Genomic DNA, 22,509 nt, shown 5'->3' with positions numbered 1-22,509 from the left:
TATGATATTCTCATTACCGCAATGTGGAAAATGATAGATTGTTTCAGTTGTAAAGTATTTATACATCATAGTAGTACACTCGGTACTGTCTTTCATTTTTGCTTATTTGAATTGAAAAATTATTAGACAACAGCATCTTGTTTATTGTAATACAGTAAAAAAAATAAATAAAGACTGTTACAGTAATGAGAATGGGACATTTAAATGTGCTTAAGTATCCTGAAAATAATGTTAAAATGCAAAAAATCTTAATGGTCCCAAATTAGTGATGGAACAATACCATTTTTTCTCTTCCGATCCGATTCCGATACCTGAACTACCACTATCAGCCGATACCGATCCCGATCCGATACCAGTGTTGTTTTTTTATTATTGATTTTGAACATCTATAATTCACTGTGTGGATCTGACTGGGAGTACTCTTCGGGCCTGGGTATCTCAGTGAGTAAAGACGCTGACTATCACACCTGGAGTTGAGAGTTTGAATCCAGGGTGTGCTGAGTGACTCCAGCCAGGTCTCCTCAGCAACCAAATTGGCCCGGTTGCTAGGGAGGGTAGAGTCACATGGGGTAACCTCCTCGTGGTCGCTATAATGTGGTTCTCGCTCTCGGTGGGGTGCGTGGTGAGTTGTGCGTGGATGCCGCGGAGAATAGCGTGAAGCCTCCACACACGCTATGTCTCCGTGGCAATGCGCTCAACAAGCCACATGATAAGATGTGCGGATTGACGGTCTCTGACGCGGAGGCAACTGAGATTCATCCTCCGTCACCCGGATTGTGGATTGCCACCACGAGGGCTTAGAGCGCATGGATGCAGCAGCAAAAATAACATTAATTCCAGTGAAAGTCTTCAGTAGAAAAGAAGCCACTATTGATCATCTACATCTGAGATGGAGTTTGTGTGGAGCGACCACATATTGCACTGAGCAGCGCATCACGAGCCTCTGCACGTATGTTAAGTAAAGCGTGGTGCCAGAGACTATTAGCTGTGCATGCTGACTGTATATTTATTATTAAATACAGACTTTTGCAATTCACAAAGTTTTGGATGACTGTAAGTGCCTGAATAAAAGGCACGAGTTATGTGGACTACTTTAATGGTGATTTGAAGGTTATTTATGTCATTATTTGAGCTTGACAGTAAAGTCAGTGACCAACATGCGGTATCGGATTTGGATCGGGCTCGTCGGACCGATACCCAATCTGGGTAAAAACAACAGTATCAGACCCAATACCAATCCAGGCATCATATCAGTGCCATACCTATCCTAAATGTAGATTTCATTCTTTTTATGTAAAATATAATTTACATATATATATATATACAGTATATATATATTTTTTTCTTCTTCTTAAATATGACCAGATTTCATGTGAATCACCTACTGTCAAAAAAGTAGCTAATTACTGTAAAATGAAGCTATTCAACCTCTACTGACCTCTATTAGCAGTGCATCACAAAATAAGTATACGCATAAAAACGTTAAAGTCCCCAGCATATGTGGTATCATTTGAAAGCTTAGAATCTGAATTTTTCAGATTTTACATCACTTTTGCATTTATCTTACATAAAATAACAAAATAAGGCCTGAAAACATTCGCGTCACAAATGAGCACCACCTAGAGGTGATGATGTAGAAATATTAATATGAATCTAAAAGTCTTTTGCACATCACTTAAATAGACAAATCATATATCAAATGAAAGCTCTGATTCTCAGGAATGTGAAAACATAATTTATTTTATTGCTCTAATACCACAGTTAGAAAGCTTTTCAAAAGGATCACAAAGTGAAATATGATTTCTGTAAGACATCAAATACAAACATCTCTTTTATGCACCGATCACTGCTGCTGTAAGCCCCAAATAGCTAAAAACTTTATATCTGCTTTTACCTTGGACAGTTTTCTACAAAGTAAGCCATATTTTACTTGTCTGTGAGCTTGTTTGTATGAATTATCCAATGGTATATCTTAGATGTCCAGAACAAAATATACAGTCTTGCAGAAAAAGCATGCTAAACAAATCATCTGAAAAACATGTTATCGACTACTGCTGATGACTGTTATATATCATCTCCAAGGGGAGGATCTCAGCTTTCTAATGACACCTCGACTGAGCTTCTAGTCCACTCAGAGGCCGAGATATTCAACAGTGGGGTGGTGCATGAACTGAAAATTAGACTGAATGTCTTACATGTGACGAGCACATCTGTCAGGGCTGATATGTGTTAGAGCGCCACCTACATTTCAGATCTGTATATTGTGATGGAGGGTGACAGAGGAAGAATTATTTTTTCTAGTACTTGCTGCCATCTAATGGAATGAAAAGAGACTTTTTGAAGGTGTATAGAATGAACACAACCAGAATTACATGATTACAATGTTAGAACAACACATTTGTTTTTTGTTGTTTTTACTTTCTGTTCAAAATAAGAATGTAATGTATCCAATATTATTTATGAATAATTTTTCTGAAAAATGACACAATTTTATGCATGTAGTCCACAGTATGTGTGTAAGGTGAGCTTTTAAATTTGAGGGTGAAAAACTGCAGGCGGCAGACAAAAATGCACCAGTGTTTTTAAAGGGGAACATCAGACAATATCATTTATCAAAAAAAGCATTAACGTGGCACAAAAAACATAAATTCAAACTATCTTCATTATTTCAAGTTGTTTAAAAAGGGCCGTGCACTACAAGCTGATAACTTAAATAAAAGCTTTCTGGTGTGTGACGGGTGTAAGTGTCTCTTTAAATACACACAGTTCCCTATCTGTCACTCACTCGACGTTGTGTCGATGTAGTGACACTAGGGGTCACTCTTGGGAGCCCCAAACACCTCTGCTTTTTTGAAAAAAGGCCAATGGAAATTGGCGAGTGGAATTTGCATGCCACTCCCCCGGACATACGGGTATAAAAGGAGCTGGTATGCAACCAATCATTCAGGTTTTATGCTGAGGAGCCGATACAAGGTCCGGCCATTTCAGCGGGTAGTTCAGTGTTGTGGAGTGGCTTCGGAGCCGAGCGGTTGCATTCAGTGCACTGAATTCAATTCCCTCCAAAGATGCACCTCAAAACTACTGGATTTATGCCGCATTTCAGCGGCTTCTCCCCCTCTGCACCCATGGAGTGCAGAGAACGCCCCTGGGCGCTTCGGCAGAACAAACAAAAGAGTATATTCTAAAAGATTATATTTTCATTCACAAAAAGAATGGCACACATGGAACGTCTTTTTAAAGATGCCATTCCGTTTGTGTATTATTCCTGGTTGCGGTCGTTATCTCTCCACATCTGACGGCCACGATCGCTGTCTTACGTGTCTGGGCACTGCCCATGCGGAGAAATATTTCGTGGATGAGTCATGTCCTCATTGCGAGAACATGACCATGGCAACGTTGCGTTCGCGGCTTGCTTTCGTAAGAAAGCCGGGTATCCCCCCACGGATCTCCCATTCCCCATGTTCCTGTAGGACTGTTCGACGCTCATAAGAGGTTAGTGATGGCCTGGTGCGCTGGCTACAAGGCACACAGCGGTCTGCCCGTCATACACCGCCAGTTCACGTAACACAGTTCAGATAGTTGTGGCGTTTCACTACATCGACACAACGTCTCGTTTTCTCCATCAGGGAATGGAGGTTACGAAAGTAACCAGGACGTTTTCAGCAGATATCAAACACAATGAGACATCATGTGGTCATGAGATGTTTTAACTGATGCTGCCATCAGTCTATAAATAACCTCACACCACCTTCAGTTCTGCAGATAATCGACGTCTAATAGACGATCGATTTCAGTTTCAATCGACGTCTCGTCTTCTCTGCAGTAAAGCGTCAGGACACTGATGTTGTCTAAGGTCAAATATTCACTGTACTGTACGTTTACTGTTTAAACGGGCCTGTAATAATGTAGCTCAGGTGAACATTTCATGTATTCTGTTTTGAGCTTGTGTGTTCCCTTCCATTATTAGTCCATACTGAAAATAGGAAGAACTGATAATACAAAAATGACTTTTTGTGCACCACAGTCAACATCTGACTGTTATACTAAATATAAATATATATATATATATATATGAAAACAGATTTTTGGCTGATTTTAAGTGCTCTTTAATCAGCAGAAGTCCAGAGCAGCTGAAGAGATTCAGTCGTTTCATTCATATGAATTTCATTTGATCTCAGAGGAATTAAACGCTCAAAGAATCTGTGTTAAATGCACATGAAAGATATTGTCACAGTACTGAAAGCTCATGTTTGTCTTGACTTCATCTTCTAACAACTTTAACAACAGTAAAAATGCACCATCAGAAGTGTATCCAGGATGCGATGGAGACGGACTGATCTCGTATATGATGCTATGATCACCTGCACACTGATATATGTCAACATAGGCCTATATATACAGTATATATAATATTTATCTGAGTAAAAAAACAGCTTAATAATTCTGTTGTCACAAGGACAATAATCTATAACTTTAATAAAATTAGTGCATTTCATAGACAATAAGAAACATTTATGGCTGGCAAATTTTCTCAATTTACTCTTCATTGGCAGGTTTGGCAAAAAAGTTTATTTTAGACACACAAGCAAGAATTGTAATTCTGTATAGTGGTCAATTTCAGTAATTAATAAGGGCTAGGGTTAGTCAAACTAATCTCTCTAAACTTCTCTCTGCACATCTACAAGTTTCCCTTGAGGTTTTCATTCATGCTGAAAATCATTCCATCATTTGTTTAATTGAATTTAATGTGAATTTTACCAGATGTTTCCAAATTTTTCCAAGGCTTCAACCAGATCAGCTTCCACCACAGATTCACAGAGTCCACGAACGTGAACGACAGGCGACGGAGCGATGCGATGAGTGTCAGAGTCGTTATCCTGCGAAACAGAAAGAGAGAGAGATATTCAACATCATTTCAACACATTTTAATTGAAACTGTATTTATAATGTACTGTATTTACACTAGGGATACACCCATACCACTTTTTCTCTCGTGATCCGATTCTGACACCTGAACTCTCATTAACGGCTGATCCTGATACCAATGTTGTTGTTTTCTTAATTAGTTAAGAATATCTATACCTCACTGTGTGCCACTGAACGACTATTTTATATGGAAAGAAACAAAAACTTCTAACTACACATTATTTCACTACAAAATAGAAAACACAAAGGATTACATAAAAATATATAGCCTATTAAGAAGAACATGATTGTTAACTAGTCTACTGTATAACGCAGCAGCAAAATTAACAGTAATTGCAGTAAAAGTCTTCGGTAGAAAAGAAGCCAGTTTTATTTTTGGAATCCAGTCAACTTTATTTTGTAATTTAATATAAAAATAAAAATAATAAAATAACAATAATAATTAACAACAATAATAATAATAAATATTATAATTTTATGAAACAATAGTAATGTATTTCGGTCGCAATTTCTTAACATAATATTTTGACACTCCAGGAAGACACTGTCGGTGTGAAGGCTAGTTCATAGCAGTTAAATATGCTTTTCATTAAAGCTCTGGTGAGTTGTTTCTCCAGTTCTGATGATAATGTATGTTATAAGTGAACCAAACTATCGAGCATCTACATCTGAGATGTACCGCAGTTCATGTGGAGCGCTCACATGTTGCATGCCGCTCTGAGAGCTGAAAACAGCAGCACATCATCAGCCTGTGTGTGAAACAACAGAGCACCACTCATTTATTGAAGCGCACCGCACATGCAGACTATTTATTAAAGAAACAGTTTACCCCAAAATGACAATTCTCTCATCTTTTACTCATCCTCATGATATTCCAGGTGTGTTTGACTTTCTTTCTTCAGCAGAACACATTTGAAGAAAAATAGAGAAATATCTCAGCTCAGTAGGTCCTTAAAATGCAAGTAAATGGAGATTTCTCTTTTGAAGCTCTAAAAATCACAGACAGTCATCATTAACATCATCCATACAACTCCAGCAGTTAAATGAATGCATGTGGTGTAATCGCGTTGGCATGTTCACACGAGAACTGACACACACGCATCACACATGGAAGAGCGGCGCTGATTAGGAGGAACACTGAACAGAAGTTCTTCATTGGTTTTGCTTTAGATCTGTATTTATCTGTTTCTTTACTCTCAATGGTGCGTTTGTGTGCTCATCCTGGATGTCTCAACTGAGAGAAGAGAGTGAGATTACATTAGAACTCTCATGAATGCATATACAGCTGTGTTACAAGTACAAGTGATTATTTATAGTTAAAAAGTACTTAAATAGTGATCTTTTTTGCACCAAAAGTGATCGTGTTGCTTTAGAAGACATTAATTTAACCGCTGGAGTTGTATGGATGATGTTTATGATGACTGTCTGTGATTTTTGGAGCTTCAAAAGAGAAATCTCCATTCACTTGCATTTTAAGGACCTACTGAGCTGAGACATTTCTCTATTTTACTTCAAATATGTTCTGCTGAAGAAAGAAAGTCAAACACACCTGGAATATCATGAGTGTGAGTAAATAATGAGAGAATGTTTTGGCCCCAAGCAACCGACCAACCCAGGACCCCATTTCAAACATTTTGCCTAAAAAATTACATAAAATTGATTTTAAATCATAATTTTAAATTCAACCTATCAGCCATGGTAGCCAAGTACATTTAAAATGTTTAATGAAATAAAAATCTTGTTCAAGATAATTAATGCATGTTTTCCAGTTTTTTCAACAATACAGTGATAAAAAAGCAATATTTACCTACATACAGTATATTTTTACAAAATACTTTTTTTTAGTGAACATGGTGTGCAAACTCTACTTCACCCAGTAACATTTTGGAATTCAGTTGTTATTTATGAATATTATTATAACCCAACAATTATTAATTGTTGTCCAGTCAATACAGTATTACTATGAATACTTTGAGGATTTGTTGTATACAATAGTAATATATTCCTGTCTTATTTACTTTCACCTGGAGCTTATATTCTACTGCTGAGGCTGTATTTTATGTAAGCATTGTAGGCAACATTCGTATTGTAACAGTAAACATACAAGGCACGGCGGCCCCTCAGCACACTAAAAGGGAAAAACATCGCCGTTTATCAAGCGCTGAAACTGAAATAATCTGGAATCATGTTAAACATTGTAAAAGTCACCTCTTCACAAACTGAACTTGTTCTTTGTGACACCTGCACTAAAAACAATCTAGACACAACAACTGAAACAGAACGCAGGTGTCTCGACGAGCGTTTTTGAGACCTGAAGTTATTTTTAACTTTACACGGTGTCTAAAAATGTGCCGGTCCTGCGTGAAACACTGAAGAAACAGCGAGACACGGTACAGCAGGTATGGACGTTCATCCAGCATGTGTTTACAAAGGAAAACACACACAAAAACGTGCTCTATGTGAACGGCCCCTAACTCATGGGTGAAACAAGTTTGGAAGTCCTGTATTTTTTTTTGTATATTACAAACCCAAACCCAAAGTCCTACTTGAAAAACTGACCCAAACACAGTGGGCTTCTAACATTAATCATTCAAAGAGTGCTGACAACAGCGTACTTGCATGTGTACCCAGAACATCATGTCACCCCTCAAGCTGTTTTAGCTTTCCTACCGGGGCGGGGGCCCCCCGACGTCCGGGGCCCCACGCAATTGTGTGGTTTGCGTGGTGGTTAAAACCGCTACTGAGCTTGACGGTAACAACCATGATTAACACACAGTATTGGATTTGGATCGAGCTCATCAGACGGATACAAGATCCAGTTTGAAAACGTCAGTATCAGAGCCGATACCGATCCTATCTGCAGCCTGTTTACATTCACTTAAAACTAAGCAACTGAATTTGTATCTATATCTTGCCAAGAACCAGTATGGTAAAAACAGCATAATATTACCATGTCCAAAAACAATTTTTGGACTTTTTTTGTCACCGCATTCACTCACACCAACGGATTTTCCCATTAACAGCTAAATTACGGCTCACACAGCTGAACACGTTCATGTTGAGAACACTCAGAAAAAAGCAGCGTGGCATGAGGAGACGTCCTGCAGGGAGTACATGACTGCAAAAGAGCAGGAACACAGGAAATGCCCTCAGGACAATCATGCTGAAATTGCAGCACTGGCTGTTACGAGAGGAAAACGTCAGATAAACTGCAGCTGCATGAGTGCTGTGGGCGCAGACAATTCCACCCGCACACACACACATTAATAACATCAATTATAAGAGTGAGTTCTCTTTAAATGGATCGCTGAGCATGATGGAAATGACTGTAATTTACCGTAAGGTGAAATATCTTCAACACATTTGTGTTCAGTGTTTACAGAAAGTCATTATGGTCCTCATGTAATGCTGCTTTTGTCCGGCAACATCTTTCAATGAATTTATGTTTGTTTTTTTTTGCAGTTGTCTGCCAGCAGAAGCTTTCAGTCTCTCTCTCTCTCACATACACACTGATCAATTCTGTTTCTTCACATCACAGACCTGACAGTGTCACATTACTGGAGCTGTGTGTCGCAGTGAAGCTCGCAGATCTTCAGTAATGTGATTGAAAACAAGTGAATTCATTGTAAAGCTCTACAGTGAAGCACATCCTTCAGTTTAATCACTCTTATTGAATGTTTGTGCTGTGTGTTTTTACATCCTCATCATGTACTGTACTAATATCTCAGTACACTGGATGAAATATTCTCACAAGTGGAAAGCATAATAGTTAGTTTTATCACAATGGGGTCACTTCATTACACTAGGTTTGAGCAGATGTTGCCATATTTGCCATGTCCTGTTTCTAAACTTCTAAAATGAAAAATGGGAAAAATTTATGAAGAAATACTCTATGTGATTTTTTCCTTTCTCTACTCAACATGTTTCAAACAAAACTGTGTATGTGGAATGTATGATTTGACCAATATAAGAACAGATAATATAATGAGAGCTTATTTTTAATCTGTAAATTGTCTCAAAAGTTCCAAATAGTGCATCGATAAAATGTGCGCTGGTGCTAAGTGCAGCGCTTTGCTTTAAGTCAAATTCAGAGGGCATGTCATGAAGTTTTGGTATTTTCGTGCAAGCATGCGCTGAGTTTAGGCGCAAGTGGGTTTGGTGAAATTGCTCACGCAAGCACAAATGGGCTGGGTCAAGTGTAATTTAATTCTGAGGTTCTTCTCCGGTTATTGGTCCTTCTGCACTCTAATATATAGTCCATTCCCTGTCAAACACCGGTGATATAAACAAAGACAGCACATTCATAAGAAGTTGGTAGTGTAAATGGACTGTATGCAATGAATTAGATGAACTACAAATGATGTTCTTTAATGATTGTCGGGCATATTTCTATGACAGTGACACGCTCCTTTTATATGTGTGGAAAATGTGGTTCAGGATTTGGATGTACTGTACAGTATTTCTCAGGAAAATAGCAAACTGCGCTTTGCGTCACTTCATTAACATAAAATACACCCACAGTGTGTGTGCATACACCCACAGACTCACACCCACGCCCCAGGATTCCCACTCTTTTCAACCAATACATTTCCATCACCAAACATTTAGACTTTCATTCTGAAAATGGCACCAAAATCACATAATCGCTAAACCACACAATTGTTTGACAAAAGTTCAACTGAAAACATTTCATTTTAAATGTAATCCATACAAACAGCTCTGTTAATGTGACAGTTCTGAAATAAGGAGCGAGCCTAAATGTAAAGAGATGTCTTAAAAATAAAGCAAATCTGGTCACAATCTGGAAACATCTTTTGAAAAAGCAAACTTATCGCATAATTTGCAGGAATAGTGTGCATTTATTACTTTTAGTGCCCAAAGTACTTCAGCAGTGAGCAGAGCACATCATTAGGCTTTTGCATCTTTACTGCAGGGTTAGAGACTTTTTCTGCAGTTGAGAATCATTGATTGAAGATGTGGTAGCTGGAGCAGTTCCTGCATGTTGGTGTTTTTTGGTCTTCATGTGGCTGCTCAAAGACACCTCCCCCAATATAAGACAGATCAAAAGATTTACAACATTATTTGCACACTGCCTGTGTAGGATCCCAATCCTTTGCCAGCCAATTTTCATACCCGGCCAAGCAGAGCCAGGTTTTGTTAAAGTTGCACTTTCTTGGCATGCTAAACTTAGCTGTGAAAGCAAAATTTACATGCTAAAGTAGCTTACGTGAAAATTAGCAAGGAGAGACACACTTCACTGAAGTAAGCGGGTAAATGACAATTAGCCTGAAAACATGGATCCTAAAATGGGCGGGGAATAGTGGAACGTCATTGTCTCTAATTGGTCAGGTATTCTAAATAACATGATTTATTTTAAACTCTTCACCATGTGTTTTTTAATGCAGTGCAACGTATCAACCCAGCTGAAATATTTTAGGACAGAGCATAATAAATACACATATATTTACTATTAAAAAAAATCCATGATTTTGAAGATTTTATTAATTTGCATGACTTTTCCAGGCCTGGAAATCACAAGTTTAAAATTCCCTGATATTTCCAGGTTTTCCATGACCGTGGGAACACTTGCGCTTTGAGCTGGCACAACAATTGTGCTTAAATTAGCGCTCTCACGAAAAATAGATAAGACGTAGCGCACGGTCATTGCGTGATTGCGTGAAAATAAAGCCCTATATCTGCCCATACCGATAGTTTGGTGGTTCTGCTTTTTTATGCTACAATGCTTCAAATCACTGATAATTACACAACTTTGAAAGAAATTGAAATAATCACTTAATTCTCTTAGTTTCTACATGTCTACCATGTTTCAGAGTAACTGGTCTCCGTTCTAAACAAAATACTAAAACAAAAAGCACATTATTAACTCTCACATTAACTGAATTCTGAATAGCCTCTTGTTCAGCTAGGCTAACAAGGCTAATTTCAAGTCCATTTAACTCATTAAAACCTCCATCTAATATTCACCTTAAAAACCTTGTCTGGTTACAAAACCATTTCACTCGCTTTTGGCACCCCCCGCTGGACACTTCTCTGGGAAACTGCAGCCAAATGTGTAATACAGCAAGTCATTTTCTTTTGCTAAGAAGTTACCATGGTCACGTAATGTTCATGAGATCAGGCTGATAATATCAGTCATCAAAACAGTTATAGGTCATAATATAAAAGTAATTTTTGCCTATTGGGATCTTTGCATTCCTAAAATACACAATTGAGCAACACAAAAACACAGACACTGATGCACATGTTTTTCTTCATGTGTAAAACCACAAGTGCCCTCTGACCACTGCAGATGTGCAGTTAGCTCTGTCATCTGCATGCATCAAACTCTTTCCATTATATGTTTTGCAAAGCTCCTGATTGACTCGACCACAGAGAAGAGCAGAAAAACACCTCAAACCTCATGCCAGAACAGGAAACAACCTTTAAGCCTTCAGGCTCACAGCACTACCCATTCAACTATTTTATAATGATCAAAATGAATGCAGTTTTCATGAGCTCATATTAACTGAGATCAACTAGTTAGGGGCTGTTCACAACAGACATGTTTTTGCATTGGTTTGCCCTGTTTTTCAAGTGTTTTCTATGTAAAAACACACTGGACAGGCGGCTTTGAGCGTTCAGACCGTCGTGTTGTTTAGACACCGTGTCAAGTTAAAGAGAACTTCAACATTTTGAAAAAGCTTTGCGACAGCGGCATTCTGTTTCATTTGTTGTGCTGCGTTTAGCTTTTTTAGCACAGGTATCACAAAGATTTGACGTTCTGAAGAAGTTCAGGTTGAGGCAGAGAAAGTCATTACATTTTGTGGGAAGATTGCGATGATAAACAGTGTGAACCCAACAGTTTGTGTGGTTGGAAATTCTCCTGCAGAACAGCACAACGTGTGCAAAAGTGCAGCGCTGCAGCAGATCTGACTCTCTCTGGCCCTGTTTCACAGCTTCCTGTATCTGGATGTGCACAGCTTCTCCCTCCTCTGCACTGGTGCACTGCAGAGAACGCCCCTGGGCGATTCGGCAGAAAAACAAGAGAACATATTTTCTAAAAGAACGGCACACACGGAACGTCTTTTTAAAGACGCAACATTTTTAAAGATGCCTTTCCGATTGTGTGTTATTCCTGGTTGCAGTCGTTATCTCTCAACTTCAGATGGTCATGATCGCTGTCTTTCGTGTCTGGGCGCGACCCACATGGAGGCAGCGTTTGTGGATGGTTCATGTTCTCACTGCGAGAACATGACCATGGCAACGTTGTGGTCGCGGCTTGCTTTCGTAAGCCTCAATGGGATCGTCTCCACCGGGTATCCCCCCGCGGACCTCCCATTCCCCAGCATGCTCGTCTGCCCCAATCGGGCATTGGCACATCAACTGCCTCGAGTTGTTGACAATTCTGCTCACCCTGCGGAGGTTATGGCCGTTGATCCAGGGCAAGCAAATGCTAGTTCGGACAGACAGCATGGCAACGGTAGCATATGTCAACCGCCAAGGTGGTCTGTGCTCTCGTTGTATGTCACAACTCGCCCGCCGTCTCCTCCTCTGGAGTCAGCAGCACTTCAAGTCGCTGCGAGCTACTCACATCCTGGGCAACCTCAACACTACAGCGGACGCGCTGTCACGGCAGGTTACCCTCAGGGGAGAGTGGAGACTCCAGCCTCAGGTGGTCCAGCTGATTTGGAGTCGATTCGGACAGGCACAGGTGGACCTGTTCACCTCCCAAGAATCCTCCCACTGCCCGCTCTGCTATGCACTCACCGAGGCTCCCCTCGGCATAGATGTGCTGGCACACAGCTGGCCCCCTGGCCTACGCAAATATGCGTTTCCCCCAGTGAGCCTGCTTGCAAGGTCAGGGAGGACGAGGAGCAGGTCAGCCTGGTAGCACCCTACTGACCCACCCAGACATGGTTCTCAGACCTCACGCTCCTCGCGACAGCTCCCCCCTGGCGAATTCCCCTGAGGAAGGACCTTCTTTCTCAGGGACAGGGACCCTCTGGCACCCGCGCCCAGACCTCTGGAATCTCCATGTCAGGCCCCTGGACGGGACATGGAAGACCTAAGCGGTCTACCACCTGCGGTGGTAGACACGTTCACTCAGGCTAGGGCCCCCTCTACGAAGTGCCTGTATGCCTTTAAGTGGCTTCTTTTTGCTAAGTGGTGTTCTTCCCGATGCGAAGACCCCCAGAAATGCGCAGTTGGATCAGTGCTTTCTGCAGGAGAGGTTGGAAGGGAGGCTGTCCCCTTCCACCTTGAAGGTGTACGTTTCCGCCATAGCAGCACAACATGACGCAGTCGACGGTAAGTCCTTAGGGAAGCACGACCTGATCATCTGGTTCCTAAGAGGTGCCAGGAGGCTGAATCCCTCCAGACTATGCCTCGTTCCCTCATGGGACCTCTCTGTAGTTCTTCAGGGTCTACAGAGAGCCCCCTTTGAGCCATTACAGTCAGCCAAGCTTAAGGCACTCTCTTTGAAGACTGCCCTCCTGGCTGCGCTCACTTCCATCAAGAGGGTAGGAGACCTGCAAGCGTTCTCTGTCAGTGAAACGTGCCTGGAGTTCGGTCCGGGTTACACTCACGTGATCCTGAGACCCCAACTGGGCTATGTGCCCAAGGTTCCCACCACCCCTTTTAGGGACCAGGTGGTGAACCTGCAAGCACTGCCCCAGGAGGAGGCAGACCCAGCCCTGTCGTTGCTGTGTCCAGTGCGTGCTTTACGCATCTATTTGGATCGCACGCAGAGCTTTAGAATCTCTGAGCAGCTCTTTGTCTGCTTTGGTGCACAGCGGAAAGGAAGCGCTGTCTCCAAGCAGAGGATCGCCCACTGGCTCATTGACGCCATAACTATGGCATATCTTGCCCAGGACATGCCGCCCCCAGTAGGGCTACGAGCCCATTCTACCAGGGGTGTAGCGGCTTCCCGGGCCCTGGCCAGAGGTGCCTCTCTAACAGACATTTGCAGAGCAGCAGGCTGGGCAACACCCAACACCTTTGCAAGGTTCTACAACCTCTGGGTGGAACCGGTTTTGTCCCAGGTAGTGGCACGCAACACAAGCGGATAAGCCCGGGATAGCTGGCCGGGTGTATCGCTTGCACATAGCGCCTTCCACCTCCTTTTGAGTTGAAGACGTGCGCCATTAATTCCCAGTAGTGTTCACAAACTTTATTCCCTGGTTGATTTCCTCCGAGCCCTGTGGCAGTCGAGTTTTCGGAGAGACTCGCTGCCAGCCCAGTACACGTGCTAACTAAAAGTCCTGTTCTGGGGTAGGTGCTCCGCATGTGGCAGTTCCCTGTAAGGCTAACCCCATGCGATATATATCTTCCGCTAATTCGTTTCCCTGTTGGCAAACTGCGTCTTCCTTGGGCAGAGCCCCTCTGCCCCAGTCTCCATGTTTGTAGCAACTCCTCCCCCGTTGGGTAGGATCTACCTTGAAGACTCTCCACATGGTTGGAAAAACCATGTGACATATTTTTCCACTTAAATATCCCCCCCTCTCTTTGGGCGAGGTGTGGTCTCCGCTGTGTCTTCCCCTTGGGAGGGACACCCCCCGACTAGACCTGGCGGCCCAGTAGGATAATCCCCCTTCTTTTTTAGGGAGTGGAAAAAAAGAAGGGGAAAAGAGGCCATGACTGGGTTAAGCCTGTCTCTATCTTTTGGGTAGTCAACTTAAAAGGGCCAAAAAGGGCCGTTCGACACTCATAACTATGTTGGGGAGGTTACGTATCGACCTGGTGTGCTGGCTATGAGGCACACAGTAGTCTGCCCACCACACACCGCCAGTTCACGTAACACAGTTCAGCCAATTGTGGCGTTTCGTATAGGTACCCCTAGTGTCACTACATCGACACAACGTCGAGTGAGTGACAGATAGGCAACGTCATGGTTACTTGTGTAACCTCCATTCCCTGATGGAGGGAACGAGACGTTGTGTCCCTCCTGCCAGAATGCTGAACTACTCGCTGAAATGGCTGGACCTTGTATCGGCTCCTCAGCATAAAACCTGAATGAGTGGTTGCATACAAGCTCCTTTTATATCCGTATGTCCGGGGGAGTGGCATGCAAATACCACTCGCCAATTTTCATTGGCCTTGTATCAAAGACCAGAGGTGTCTCGGGCTCCCAAGAGTGATCCCTAGTGTCACTACATCGACACAACGTCTCGTTCCCTCCATCAGGGAACGGAGGTTACACAAGTAACCATGACGTTTTTGTACTGACAAGATTTACATGATTTTACTTCCCAATTCTCATTATTGTAACGCATTGTTTTCAATGATGATTATTGTAACAAGTTTTTTTTTTATCTGTATTCCTATATTGCGTTGCTGTAATGACAATAAAATGAGAATAACTGTCATGAAAATAAGGTAACATTTCTTAATGGCCCTAAAAGAAGGCTTCTTTGTTTACTTTAATTCTGTGCATCAGTGTGATGCCGTGAACATCACATCAGTGTCGCATTATATCAGCCGTCTGACACACACAAGGAAAAACATCTAATTCCTCAACATCTCTGCTGTCACTATGGTAACGGGATCTTACAAGATTTATTTATTTTTTAATAAGCAGCACTTAATAGTGTGTTGTGTGTGTGTGTGTGTGTGTGTGTGTGTGTCTGTGTGTGTGTGTTGTGTGTGTGAGTGAGTGAGTGTGTGTATGTGTGAGTGTGTTGTGTGTGTGTGAGTGTGTTGTGTGTGTGTGTGTGTGTGAGTGTGCTGTGTGTGTGTGTGTGTGTGTATGTGTATGTGTATGTGTATGTGTGTGTGTGTGTGTGTGTGTGTGTGTGTGAGTGTAGGTGTATATGTGTGTGTGTGTGTGTGTGTGTGTGTGTGGTGTGTATGTGTGTGTGTCTTTGTGTGTGTGTTGTGTGTGTGGGTGAGTGAGTGTGTGTATGTGTGTGTGTGTGTGTGTGTGTGTGTGTTGTGTGTGTGTGTGTGTGTGTGTTGTGTGAATTTGTTCCCAGAAGTGAGGTCAATGTGACAAAACCTCAACATTTGAGGACGTCCTCATTTGTAAAACAAACGATTAGACATTAAATCATTATATTTTTAACTGATTGACAGACTTATGACAGAAAATAACCAAACCTGCATCGATTTCACAGATAAATTCTGAATACATTATTTTATTATAAAAGTTACTGTTAATTCTTCAGCATTTTTAAGGGGTGTTAAGGTTAAAGGTCAAGACTTTTGGCATTTATAAGTCATGAGATTTTTTCATAATTAAGATCGGAGAAACTCAGCGGCTTCATCACATATCCACACGCCGCTCACATTTAAACATGTTCCTGGTTGTTCTTTTAGTTTATCCTCAGAATAGTCATTCACAACTTGAGTCAGTGAGTTTTAAGAGGAAACACGTCCTTTAAAAAATAACTTGAAGGGAAAAACTGAAAAAAGAAAAGTGATTTAGTTCATTGAGACTTCAAATCATTTCCACAAATCAAACACTGTTACAGAAGAGAGACACATTCATACAGCACCAGTGTGTGTTTGTGTTCATGTTTCTGTGAATCTCATGAAAACATTTCCTGGTCATTTTTCACCCCAAAAATCAAAAGAAATTATATTTTGCATAAAAAAAGAAGAACATTTTTGGACCTTTAGGTTATTTTGCATTGTAATATTTTCCTGACAGTTGATCAGCAGAATGAGTGAATATTATGAATATACACATGATAACTACAAGGGTTTTGATGTGAGAACTTGGGCCTCATGTATAAAACTTGCCAAGATTTCATCCTAAAAGTGTGCATACTCACAAAAGTCAGAGCACGGGCAAAGTTCACTTTATAAATCCCAAACAGCAGAAGACTGTACGCACCAACCCGATCTCATGAAAGGTCGTACATAATTTACGAGTTGACTATTTCGTATAGTCTCGAACGATGTTGTTCACATAAACTCGTACGACTTCATCACGTGCAAATTCCTGGATGTCTAATGCGGAAGCGCGAGTTCTCCACATGAGGCGTTAAGGACATACTTATTAATATGCCCTTACCCAAACCCCTTATCTAAACTTAACCACTCAGTAGAGTGTGTAAACATGTTGTGTGTGACAGAAGCAAGTAATTGTCACGTATTAGATGGAAACGATGTCCAGCGATGTCACTGGCTGAAGTGAAAGTCGTAGGGTTTCAAACGAGTGCAGTCGCACAATATCATATGAATTAGCCAAATTTAGAAAAGTCATTCGAATCCTGACGATTTCACCGTGAGAATGTGTTGGTACGTACCTGCATGTGATTTATTCCCCACCCCATCTCATCACCAAAATAACCAAATCTGGAGTTTACATCGTCTTCTTTACTATGCAGAAACTCATCTACATATACAGTAGTTACTTTATGCAAATTGCCATCCAGACGCTACAAGAAAATGGGAAAATAGAAAATAATACACACTGACGCTTAAATGTTGGATGTGAACAGCCGCTGCTGCTAAAAATAAGTGTAAAATACGTAAACATCGTTTAAACAAGATCAAACCTGAGAATCATAATTATACTGTTTATGATGACTTGTTTAAAGAGAATAGGGGTGTAACGGTGTATCGTAGCAAGATAATTCACGGTTTAAAAACAAGGTGTAAGATTGGATTTTTTATTACTATTATTATTTTACAAGCATCTGTATCAAATACGCGTGACGTCCTATGCAGACATACACATGTACATCACTTCAATGCACACAAGGAGCTCTAAAATGCGATTACTAGCTGAATCTGCGAGAACTGAAAGTACAACCATGCAAGCGAATGTAATACAGGGAGCGGGAAAGAGAAGCACCTTTTTAGCCGGGAGGGATCTGAAGTCCATCTGATGCGCAAGATCAAGTTTACAGAGGTTTAATGATAGCGCCATATTAATCTAGTATATATATAATGCTGAATATGCATTATAATGCTATGCTATGTCAAATGTCATGTCTGAATTGATTTCAGTATGGGTTTTAATTAGGGACATTATTTAACTGTATAAGCATGCACGTCCATAAGATATGAATTTTTGAAAATAATCTTTACTTCTGCTGGTCAGAGTGGATTGGGAGGGGGGTTACTACACTCGGTGACCTGTATGAGAGTGGAGTGTTGTGATCCTTTGAAAATTTGGTTCAACATTTACAGCTGCACCACATGCTCTGTACTATATTTTGGGAGTAGTGGGAGTAGTGATTACTGCTTTTGGAAAAGGTCATGAGGTATCAGTGTATTACTCCCTGTTAATTCAGAGTCTGGGGGACGGAGCTTCAACTTCTCTCAAGAGATTATGGGAGAAAGATTTAAACTTGGTATTGGAGGAGGGAGTGTGGGCTAGGATTCTAAAAAACATCAAGTCTGTATCTAGAGATGCAAGGGTGCGCCTTATACAATTTAAGAGTTTACATAGATTTTATTGGACCCCCTCTAGATTGTATAGGCTTGGTCTTAAAGACACACCCACCTGCTGGAGATGCCAATCAGAGGAAGGAGACATGGCCCATGTTTTTTGGTGGTGTGCTGAGATTCAGGAATTTTGGTTGAAGGTTCAGAGAATTGTGTGTGACGTGCTGGGCATTCAGATTTCGTTTTGCCCCAGACTCTGTATTTTGGGTGATGGGGCGGTCATCGACGGAGACAAATACATAAAAAAGATTGTTTTAAGGGGGCGGGTGGCATCCTTTGAAGAAAGCCTTTATTATTGTCACACATTATACATGTTTTTTTTTTTTATATATATACAGTGAAATTCTTTTTTTTTTCACATATCCCAGAGAAGCTGAGGTCAGAGTGCAGGGTCAGCCATGATACGGCACCCCTGGAGCAGATGGGGTCAAGGTGGCATCATGGTGGTGTTGGGGCTTGAACCCCCGACCATCTAGTCAGTAATCCAGAGCCTTAACCACCAAGCCACCACTGCCCTCTTCAGTGGAGGTCAAGTGTAGAAGGCTGGGGATATGGGATTCATTTAATGGGAAATGGGGTAGATATTTGATGTTTTTGGGGCTCTCGGAGTGCGACTGTGGAGAGAGAGTTGTATGTTTATTATATGTGTATGTATATATATATTTTTTATATATATATATATTTTTTTTCTGTGTGTGTTTACTTATGTAAGACCACTGGGATGTTCGTCTGGGGTCGGGGTGGGGTAATTTATTGGGGAGGGGGAGGGGTAGTAGTGGGGGTTAAATGTTGATTCACTGTATATATGTTTTGTTTTTCTTTGTAGAATCAATAAAAATGTTAATCATAGAAAGAAAATAATCTATAGATTTAATTAGAGACAATATTATTTTAGAAAAATACAGCTTTAATTTAAAATATTTTAAATGTATGTAATCAGTGACAGTGTGTAAGAGAAACAGAGACATTCAAACATTATTCCATATTTTCAGCAAAGCTAATTATTAGCTAATATTTCCATGTGGTGTCACTATTGCCCTGTTCTAGGCTGATTTATAAGCACATCTCTGATAGATCATATAGCACTTTTAATGTTTTGCACATGTATTTAAAGTAATATTACTGATAATAATAATAAAACTTTCAATCTTAACTTTTCTTGATTCAGGCTTAGTTAAACTGAACCCCATACAGAGAATATATCTTATATTATTTAAGTGGCTTATTCTCACAGCATTGGTAAATAATTTTATGAGTAAGCATAAATCTATCTTAACCTATGCAATTTTGCTTCTCAAAAAATTTATAAAAATAATTTAGGATGTTTTAATAGATCCAAAGTTTTTTGGAAGCAAAAAATACTAAAAAAAAAAAGTTCAGTTTGTGAGATTTAAATCACAGTATGTGCTGACTAGATGTTCCTATGACAACATGTAGTTATATACACACATTATGAGTTTTGTTGAAATTATTGATATTATTATTTTTTTTAAATCAATACAATATTTTAATTAAAAACTCTGTGAAAACACGTTCTGCAAGAGTTGGTTCTATTAAAACATGAAATGATCATCATTTAGGTCAGTAAAGCACTAAATACAGTAAGAATTGTATTTCTTATTTACACCTCAAATTATTTTTATTATTTTTCAAATTATTCCTTCGAATATTTCTTTGACTCAACAGCACTGACTCAACTAATGGTGTGAGTTAGGGGCGGGACTATCTGTTTGTTTGATCAACAGCAGACGGGGGGAGGGGGGCATTTCAGTAAGTTGTTTGAAAAGAAACATTTATTTTTGCAATTTTGCACACTATAGTTTTCAGTTCTACAACATTAATACCAACATTTATGCAAAGAATTTATTTATTTGTTTTGTCTTTGTTTTTGAACACTGAAATGCATTTTTTTAATATAAGGAAAAACATTTGCTAAAATCGCAATTAAAATCACAATCAAAATTTCATTATCTATCAGAAAATAGCGATATTATTTCTGTTCTCCATATTATACCGATTGTTCAAAATCATTCTGTGACATCTGAAATTAAACCTCAAAATACTGTTGATCAAGCAGCAACTCAAATCTGTTTTTACATGTTTTTATACACTGTTTTATTTTACTCAGATTGACATATTTCAATTTCATAAACAAAATTCCATCAAGTAGATTAATCCAGCATATCAATCTTTAACATACTAAAACTTTAATAAACTAAATAGTTTAAGTTTTATTAATTTAATTTGTTACAAATTTAATTTGATGGAATTTTGTTATGAAATTGAAATGTGTAAATCCTAAAAATAGGCTAAAATATTTTTTAATTGCACCCTATATAGTGAGTGAGGAAAAAATATTATTGAAAACGTTATTTTATTTATTAATTATTTTCCAAATAAAGTCTTCCCCAAAATGTCATTAAAGGGAGGTTTTGTCACATTTAGCTCACTTCTGGAACAAACAATAAAATAATTATTTAACATTAAATTTGAATATTAAGCATTAAATATATTATATATGTGAATAATAACTACATTTATTTAAAAACACAACAATGATTTACTTAAGGTAATTTCTGGAAGGCTGTTTGCTTGTTATGCAAATTCATAATTATGAGAATGATTTAAAAAAAATGGCCAATCATGGTAACAGATGGCCACATGTTTGAATATGTATAAATGATTATATGTTAGTCATCTGATTTAAAGTAAACACATAAACAGCTTAATCAAGCGTAGAGCAGACAAACAAGTTCTCATCGTTAGACGCAGCGTCTCGTTATGATGACAGCGGTTAAAAATAGCCCAGAATCTCCAAGAATGAGCAACAACATCTCAATGAATTACTGTTGCTTTTGAAACGCTGCAGCTGCAGTTGAAATGCAATCAGAGTGTGATTTGATTATAGAAATTGCTTAAATGAATAGTTCAGGGTGACATATCAAACGCTGATGCAGGAACAGAAATAGCGTGATCTCATGACAGACAGGACATTTATAAAGAGGTTATTACAGGTGAAAGTCACAGACAGAGAGAGACATTCATCCGGACATGACTGCACTCTCTCTCTCTCACACACACATATTCATAACAGTGTTTTGCACAGAAGTATAGTTTTGATATTGCTCAAACCTTCAGGTCCAGTTTGTTCTTAAACTCTAAACCTAAATGATGGCAGAATGTTCATTTTTAGGTGAACTATCCCTTTAACGACTTTAAATGAACATGAATTCAGGCAAAAATATCACTAAAAATGTGTACTTGCATTTCACAATAATATGTGAGATCAAAACTTTACACTGAACATTACAAACTGACCGTCTATGAGTGAAAGTGTGTTCAGAGCGAGTTCATCCTGTTTTAATCACATGAAGCATCAGCTCAGGAATAGTTCTGATCATTAATGATTCTCAGTTCTCAATAAATCTTCAATTTCACTTTCACTTTCTTCGTCTTTTGTTTTTGGTGATCTGCATTCTACTGGGCAGGGAGGAGAATTTATGGTAAAAATGGACTTAAATATTAATCTGTTTCTCACCCACACCTATCATATCACTTCTGAAGACATGGATTAAACCACTGGAGTCTTATGGATTACTTTTATGCTGCATTTATGTACTTTTTGGAGTTTCAAAGTTCTGGTCACCATTCACTTGTATTGTATGGACCTACAGAGCTGAAACATTCCTCTAAAAATCTTCATTTGTGTTCTGCAGAAGAAAGAAAGTCAGAGACATCTGGGATGGCATGAGGGTGAGTAAATGATGAGAGAATTTTCATTTTTAGGTGAACTATTTCTTAATAAATGCTGTATAAGCATTGTTCATTGTTAGTTCATGTTAACAAATGTAACGTGCTATAACATTCTATTATGTGAGAAATAAAGAAATTATAAGATAAAATATCATTCAATTTAACATGCATGACTGTGTGCATGTCACATGATTATCAGTTCCTGTAACAGGTATCTACAGTGTAAAACACGTGTCAAACACGCATGTGTGGCACTGCATTCACACATTATAGACTTCATGTAGCTCGTGATGTGACTGCTGTAACTCTCTGGATTTACTGTGAATAAAGTGTGAACATTCACACCCTAAAACACCAGCACCCCTGCAGACACTGATAGCATCACAGTTTCCTCTGCAAACAAATGACACAAACAGCTTTAACAGGAAGTGACAT

The 22,509-nt window shown here is 39.6% G+C and overlaps 1 protein-coding gene across 1 annotated transcript in view; it reads right to left on the bottom strand.

The window, feature by feature from the left end:
* Window positions 1–22,509, bottom strand: part of LOC127427812 (heterogeneous nuclear ribonucleoprotein L-like) — a 63,625-nt gene that overhangs the window by 32,663 nt on the left and 8,453 nt on the right. The window contains exon 2 of the mRNA XM_051675616.1: window positions 4,759–4,877. Within this exon, the coding sequence (XP_051531576.1) occupies window positions 4,759–4,877 (119 nt within the window). The remainder of the gene's footprint in view (window positions 1–4,758; window positions 4,878–22,509) is intronic.

This window comes from Myxocyprinus asiaticus, chromosome 37, assembly GCF_019703515.2.
Source record: "Myxocyprinus asiaticus isolate MX2 ecotype Aquarium Trade chromosome 37, UBuf_Myxa_2, whole genome shotgun sequence".
In the NCBI taxonomy this organism is placed as follows: Eukaryota; Metazoa; Chordata; class Actinopteri; order Cypriniformes; family Catostomidae; genus Myxocyprinus; species Myxocyprinus asiaticus.
Note: the sequence above shows the minus strand (reverse complement) of the source record. Positions and strands in the feature narration are given on the sequence as shown.